At 42.5% G+C, this 8,354-nt stretch overlaps 1 protein-coding gene across 1 annotated transcript; it reads right to left on the reverse strand.

Moving 5' to 3' along the window:
• Positions 1–377: 377 nt before the first annotated feature.
• On the reverse strand, positions 378–6,525 carry LOC134395716 (zinc finger protein 345-like). The gene is made up of 4 exons (XM_063121878.1): positions 6,448–6,525; positions 5,888–5,984; positions 1,117–1,879; positions 378–1,080 (listed from the first exon to the last, which is right to left on the reverse strand). The coding sequence occupies exons 1-4, from the start codon at positions 6,523–6,525 to the stop codon at positions 378–380; spliced, it is 1,641 nt and encodes a 546-aa protein (XP_062977948.1).
• Between the last annotated feature and the right edge of the window lie 1,829 nt (positions 6,526–8,354).

Raw genomic sequence — 8,354 nt, forward strand, 5'->3', positions numbered from 1 at the left:
TACCTCCACCCATTAAAAACCTTAAAAACATTCAATCGATACAATTAAAAGCAGCGATAAACAAGCTAAATCCCAAACAGGGAGCTCCAGCTGGGGCAATTGCTAAAAAGACCCTGCTTCATTCAATAACATTCCAAGGCTTGGAGAGAAGGAGCCATTGCTCTCCTAACTGTAGGGTGCAGGTGCAGGTGGGGTGTTGCTGTTTTTTACCTTGTTTTGGTGGGGTTGCTTTATGTGAAAGATTTGTGTGCTTTTCTGAAGTCTTTACCATGTTCATAGCTGCTATATCATGGTGTCTTCCTATTGTGAAATGTCTCATGAACAGAAAGGCTTGATATATCTTCAAATCTATTGTCACAAATCAAATCATTGACAACTTACAAAGTTTCCTCTACAAGTGAAGCACTTCCAAGACTTGTAGCATTTATGTCATGAGTCATTCGATGTCTATTAAGATGCGACTTCCAACAGAACCTCTTTCCACAATCTGGGCATTCATATGGTTTCTCCTTTGTGTGAACACTTTCATGTACTTTAAGTTGACCACATGTAACAAAGCTCTTCCCACATTCTGCACATTTATAGGGTTTCTCCCCTGTGTGAATTCTTTGATGTACTTTAAGCTTTTCATTCTTCACGAAGCTCTTCCCACATTCTCCACATGTATAGGGTTTCTCCCCTGTGTGAATTCTTTGATGTACTTTAAGATCTGATTTCGTAATAAAGCTCTTCCCACAGTCTGAACATGTATAGGGTTTCTCCCCTGTGTGACTTCGTTGATGTATTTTTAGTTTTACATTTGTCACAAAGCTCTTCCTACATTCTCCACATGGATAGGGTTTCTCCCCTGTGTGAATTCTTTGATGTACTTTAAGATCTGATTTCGTAATAAAGCTCTTCCCACAGTCTGCACATGCATAGGGTTTCTCCCCTGTGTGAACTCTTTGATGTACTTTAAGATTTGATTTCGTAATAAAGCTCTTCCCACAGTCTGCACATGCATAGGGTTTCTCCCCTGTGTGACGTCTTTGATGTATTTCAAGTATTGAATTGTAATTGAAGCCCTTTCCACACACTGAGCATTTACAGGCTTTCTCCTCTCCCTGGATTTCCAACCTTGAAAGAACATCCTCACTGGCTCGTTCTCCTGTTCGTTGTTCTTGTTCAAGACAGCTGCTACTCAGGCCGGGAACAGATATATCCCTCTCCTGCCCCTCAGAGACAGGGTCTCTGATCATACACGAATATTGAAATTTTTCATTGGCAGCGTGAACACTCGCATGCACCTCTGTGCCTGGAGAAAGGGGCAGCCCCTCTCCCTGTGCAGGGGAAGAAAATGGCATGATCTGGCCATGGGTTTGTGTAAGACTCAGGCGTATAAATGGAGGGTTTGTGAGAATTAATGGAGGGTTTGAATGCTCTGGGAAGGTGAAGGAATTGAATGAAGGAATGGGGTCTGTTTGACAAACAGAGTAAGATTCAGAAGGAAGAGGGGTAGTCAGCTGGAGACCGACTTCCTGGGTGCCAATGTTGTCGGGGGAACAGAAAAGGCTCCGCACTGCAGATGCAGGGGGTTCGACTCCTGTAAGGGACATTTGATGCATTCTCGGGTTTAGTATGGAACTAACGCTCTTTCCACATTCTTCACAAATATATGAGGTCACATATTCATTGATTATCTGTTGTGGCTCAAGGCCTGCATTTTGGCTGAAGGTCTTTCCACAGCCTGAGCATATATACAGTTTCTCCTCAGTATGGATTCCTTCTCGCCTTGTGAATTCATCTGGATTCTCAAAAGTGGCTCTTCCTTGTCCTTGCACTGCTCCTTCCAATGGTAATCCATGTGTTCCTTCCTTGTTCTCACTCCTTTGCACAGCACCTGTGGAAGAATGAGAAAATTCAATAAACAAAACATCTTTGGGCATAGCAGATTGCGTTTACGGCTTCCCATATTCACCCAAGTTCCATAAGGGCAGGCAATTGGGGCTGAAAAGATCACGCCTTTGTGAGACGCATTATTTAGGCAAGTAGAGTTTGGAATCCCGTTCTGTGCCTAGTTCCAGCTTCTTCCCTACCTTTGAGCTGGTGGCTGTCAATGGGCTTTTATACCACACCTTTACCAAGTTCTCCTGCTTTCAGTTTCTTTATGGGATAAAGATCAACTTTACATATGCTTTTTTCTGGGTGCTTGTCTCTTTGTCTTTCTACATGTCATTATTTATTTATTTATTTATTACCTTTATATACGACCCCATAGCCGAAGGTCTCTGGGTGGTTTACAGATGTTAAAAACAGGTTTGGTATGGAACTAACGTTCTTTCCACATTCTTCACAAATATATGAGGTCACATGTTCATTGATTATCTGTTGTGGCTCAAGGCCTGCATTTTGGCTGAAGGTCTTTCCACAGCCTGAGCATATATACAGTTTCTCCTCGGTATGGATTCCTTCTCGCCTTCTGGATTCATCTGGATTCTCAAAAGTGGCTCTTCCTTGACCTTGCACTGCTCCTTCCAACAGTAATGCATGTGCTCCTTCCTCGTTCTCAGTCCTCTGCACATCACCTGCTGGAAGAATGAGAAAATTCAATAAACAAAACATCTTTGGGTGTAGCAGATTGCATTTAGGGCTTTCCATATTCACCCAAGTTCCATAAGGGCAGGCAATTGGGGCTGAAAAGATCACGCCTTTGCGAGATGCATTATTTAGGCAGTAGGGTTTGGAATCCCATGCTGTGCCTTGTTCCAGCTTCTTCCCTGCCTTTGAGCTGGTGGCTGTCAGTGGGCTTTTATACCACACCTTTACCAAGTTCTCCTGCTTTCAGTTTCTTTATGGGATAAAGATCAACTTTACATATGCTTTTTTCTGGGTGCTCGTCTCTTTGTCTTTCTACATGTTATTATTTATTTATTTATTTATTTATTTATTACCTTTATATACGACCCCATAGCCGAAGCTCTCTGGGTGGTTTACAGATGTTAAAAACAGTGAATATTATTTAAAACCATAAATTCATTATACAGACACTCTGAAGGGATCTACAGTAATCAAATTAGAACGTGTCTTACCGTTTTTAAGTGTGCATTTGGTAGTATTTCATAGAATCATAGAATAGCAGAGTTGGAAGGGGCCTACAAGGCCATTGAGTCCAACCCCCTGCTCAATGCAGGAATCCACCCTAAAGCATCACTGACAGATGGTTGTCCAGCTGCCTCTTGAAGGCCTCTAGTGTGGGAGAGCCCACAACCTCCCTAGGTAACTCCATTGTTGTACTGCTCTAACAGTCAGGAAGTTTTTCCTGATGTCCAGCTGGAATCTGGCTTCCTTTAACTTGAGCCCATTATTCCGTGTCCTGCACTCAGAGGATCAAGAAGAGATCCTGGCCCTCCTCTGTGTGACAACCTTTGAAGTATTTGAAGAGTGCTATCATGTCTCCCCTCCATCTTCTCTTCTCCATGCTAAACATTCCCAGTTCTTTCAGCCTCTCTTCATAGGGCTTCGTTTCCAGGCCCCTGATCATCCTGGTTGCCCTCCTCTGAACACGCTCCAGCTTGTCTGCGTCCTTCTTGAATTGTGGAGCCCAGAACTGGACGCAATACTCTAGATGAGGCCTAACCAGGGTCAAATAGAGAGGAACCAGTACCTCACATGATTTGGAAGCTATACTTCTATTAATGCAGCCCAAAATAGCATTTGCCTTTCTTGCAGCCATATCACACTGTTGGCTCATATTCAGCTTGTGATCTACAACAATTCCAAGATCTTTCTCATTTGTAGTATTGCTGAGCCAAGTATCCCCCATCTTGTAACTGTGCATTTGGTTTCTATTTCCTAAATGTAGAACTTGGCATTTATCCCTGTTAAATTTCATTCTGTTGTTTGTTTCTGTCTTCCAGGGTATTAGCTATCCCACCCAATTTGGTGTCATCTGCAAATTTGATCAGCGTTCCCTGCACCTCCTCATCCAAATCATTAATAAAAATGTTGAAGAGCACTAGGGCCAGGACTGAGCCCTGCGGTACCCCACTCGTTGCCTCTCCCCAGTTTGAAAAGGTTCCATTGATAAGTACTCTTTGAGCCCAATTCTGTAGCCAACTGTGAATCCATCTAATAGTTTTTCCATCTAGCCCACTTTTAGCTAGTTTGTTAATCAGAATATCATGGTTCACTTTGTCAAAAGCTTTGCTGAAGTCAAGATATATGACATCCACAGCATTCCCACAATCCGCAAGGGAGGTTATCCTATCAAAAAATGAGATCAAATTAGTCTGACAGGATTTGTTCCTGACAAATCCATGTTGGCTTCTAGGAATCACTGCATTGATTTCAAGGTTTTTAAAGATTGACTTCTTTATAATCTCCTCCAGAATTTTCCCAGGGATGGATGTCAGACTGACTGGTTTGTAGTTCCCAGGTTCCTCCTTTTTGCCTTATTTTCCTTTCCTTCAGACGGATATCTTCGGCTTATTGACCTTGGAATATTTAATAGGACTGTGCAGAGCGACTTTGCTCCACTTTAAAATTGGAAGCAGAGCTGAGACAAGATGCTGCTCTACTCTGATTTTTGAAGCAGGTCTGTCTCTGTGCTTCGTTGAAGCTTCACCGGAGCTTCAATCCAGTTTTGGATAACCGTACCATTGCAGTATATGGAAAATAATTAAAATGCTTACACCTCTGTCATTTTTAAAGATAAAATGATGTAACCTGGCACTATGATAGTTCAAAAGTTGAGCTTTAGCCATGCCAAGTTTGAAGCAGATCCATTCATCCCTTGAGTTTTACGGAAATGTTGAATTTGGAATAATTGCACCATTGTAGTCTATGGAAATTAACAAAAATGCTTACATCTGTCATTTCTACAGATAAAGAGATGGAACCTTGTACCATAATAGCTCCTAAGAAGGGTTTGCCAAGTTTGAAGCAAATCCATTTATACCTTGATTTTTCGGATTTTTTTAAAAAAAATCCCCTCAAAGCATTTCCCTCTGACATACACACAGACACACCATCCTGTCTCCAAAGCTTCTTAGAACAAAGAAAAGTCAGAAGTGAAAACAAAAAGAGAGAGAGAGAAGAAATAGACATCAGTGGCACCTTTGGGGGCTTAAAAAATGAAAAGGGGAGCATTTAAAAAAGAATCTGGTTTGAAATCAATAGAGGCGATTAGCAGTGCAACCCTACGTATGTCTACTCAGAAGAAAGTCCTAGTGACTTCAAGTGATCTTACTCTCATGTAAGTGTGGACAAAACTGCAGTCTCGAGGCACCAACATTTACTAACAGGGAGGGAGCCACTTACTTCCGAGTAGACGTGCACTGGAGAGAACAGCTTTAGCTGGGTTTCCTTTTATTCTTTACCTCACCCTAGGATTGTCTTCTTAGGGTTTTCTGTCACTTTAGCATCAACGTTAAAGCCTCTCACTCAAAGACCAAAGACAGTTTTGAAAACAAAACAAAAACCAGAAGGTTCAAACATATAAGAACAACTCTGGGCTGCTGGCATTGGCTGCCTGTACATTTCTGAACCTGATGCAAGGTGCTGTTTTTAACCTTACATGGCTTGCGACCACAATACCTATTGGATCGCCTCTCCCGACATGAGCCAACACATACGCTACGCTCAACAACTACGGTCCACCTCCGGGTGCCTACTCCGAGGGAAGCTCGGAGGATGGCAACAAGGGAGAGGGCCTTCTCTGTGCTGACCCCGTAATTATGGAACCATCTCCCCAATGCAGCCCGCCTGGCACCAACATCGTTATCCTTTCAGCACCAGTCCAAGACTTTTAGTTTCCCCCATTCCCCCATTTTCTTCGGAGAAAGAGAGCCCTGGCCAGAAAAGCGTTTCCAAACATCCCAGAAGCATAAACAAGCTTTTCTTTCTTTACCTAGGAAAACCTCTTCCTGGTACAATTTCACAGACTGCAGCCGGTCCTCAGTCTCGTCTCCCGCAGACGGAGGCTCTGCCCCGGCCCCCAACTCCACCTGCAACAAGAGACAGGAACTGTATGGGGATAGAGAACGACATCCCACCAGCGTTTTATCGCACTTTCATCCTGCCTTGTTTACCATTTTGCCCCGCGACCCTCACATTATTTATTATTATTGATGATTCATTGCATTTGTATACCACTCTATGGCCAAAGCTCTCTGGGGTGTTTAAATAGGATAAGAACACTTAAAAACAATATACCAAATGTTAAAACCACAAAAATATACAAAAGCATGACATTGTCCCTTTCCTGCAGTCATCTGACCTCCTTCGATCCATTTTCCATGTTTTTCTAGGGTGGGGAAAGTCTGGTATTTGAATATATAGACTCTGATTACATCATTTTGTTACCGATATCATTGGTCAGTGATATTGGGCTGTTCTTAACCTTTCACCTGGAACACAGACTTATTCTACAGAATGAAATTCCCTTCCACCCACATCAAAGTTACTCACCTCCAGAGCCTGAGGGACTTCCCCTCTTTCTTCTGAGCGTCCCTCTAAGCTGCAGCCTCTAGGATTTGGGGTCTCCATGGCGGATCGCAGAATGTTTCGCCACAGAATAAACAAGAATGACTTAGATAAATATGTCGGGCCTTAAAAGGGAAATAGGAGTAAGGGAGACACGGTAATAACAGAAAGAGATCAAACTTCAAAAATGGAAGGTAGTGTTTGATGGTTTGAAAAGTAATACCTTTATAAACCCAATCATGTTTCTGAAAATGCTATATGTTCCAAACATAGGCCAGTTATAAATAAGCTATGGCCGGAAGCAGACCAATTGTAAGCTAAGGCTCCTGGACTCTGCATGCTGATCTCAGTGAATTGGCTGAAGTCATTGACTCATCTACCATAAGAAAGTAAAATCATAAGAAGTGCCCTGCTGGATCAGACCAAGGGTCCATCTATTTATTTATTTATTTATTTATTTATTACATTTTTATACCGCCCAATAGCCGAAGCTCTCCGGGCGGTTCACAAAAATTAAAACCACAGTAAAACACCCAACAGGTTAAAACACAATTACGAAATACAGTATAAAAAGCGCAACCAGGATAAAATCTAGTCCAGCATTCTGTTCACACAGGGGCCAACCAGCTGTCAACTTGGTTTCTATAAGCAGGACGTAAGTGCCACATCACCCTCCTGTCCATGTTCCCCACACCTCGTGCACATCGGCATATGAAAGGTCCCATATAGCCATCAGGACTAGGAGACATTGATAGCTTTCTTCTCTAGGAAGGTGCTGAGATGTACCAGGTGAGGTAGAGGAATGCCTGGGGCTCTGACTGCCTGATGCTTCTGGGTGACGAATTTCTGGCATTCATCTTCCACCCTCTGATAAGGTTTTTTAAAATCATTATTAGTACAAAATCAATTTCCGCTACGGTCTCCCATGAGAAAGCCTGCAAACCTTTTTCTTTTGCTTTTGGGGATCCTGAGAGCAACTTTGTCATGCAATTGAATAATTTGCAGAATGCAATAGCTGGAAGCACTAAGTTTCTGACTTGAGAGGCTTACTAAGACAAAAAGTCAATACTCACAGGATTTTGCCAGTAAGAATACCTTTACTGAAACAAACTTTCCTTTACATATGGTCATCGATATATACAGCACACTTCACCAACAACATGACAACAACAAGATGCCTTTAAACAGGGACGTCTTAAATACTTTTCCCCTTTGGTTCAATTAACCAATTGTCTCTACTCCAGGTCTTGCACGTAGGTCAAAACTGCCAGGCTCCAGTTTGAACACCTGCTGCAGTCCAGAGACAAATCTGCCAAGCACTTTAACTGTATAAAGTCCTTTCTTTCCTCTGTGGAGAAAATTCACCCCAACAAACTCTACCATCGAAGAGGCTGCTGCAAGGACACCCCCATGGCTTTGCACACAGAAAACAATGAGTGCCCCTCACTTCCTACCACAGCAAAGAAATGACGCCTCGCTCTGTATTTACTAGCCTTCTGGGCCAAATCTTTCCCACCACTCTTCTAGCCACAGAGGATCTTGGCAGGAACTGCACTACTGCTTGAAATCTTTTTAACGTGCTTTATAACTGTTTTGACAACAGCTGGGGCCCAGGACACACTCGATATACAGTTGTCAAAATGGTTATAAAGCGCTTTAAAGCTGTATTGAAGATCCGGTCTCTGCTTGTCTGTTCTTTCACGTTGCAAGGTCTTACTTGAACTCTTCTCAAAATGCTATATTTTCTAATTATACTAATATTTGCGAATTATAAATCATCTATGGCTTCCCTGATAGGAGTCCACCAGGGGAAGAGCCTTCATTGTGGTGGCCCCTTTGGTGTTACACACCACAAGTCAGTTCTCAAATATATGTCTGCAGTTTGTAAATCT

This window comes from Elgaria multicarinata, chromosome 3, assembly GCF_023053635.1.
Source record: "Elgaria multicarinata webbii isolate HBS135686 ecotype San Diego chromosome 3, rElgMul1.1.pri, whole genome shotgun sequence".
Lineage (NCBI taxonomy): Eukaryota > Metazoa > Chordata > Lepidosauria > Squamata > Anguidae > Elgaria > Elgaria multicarinata.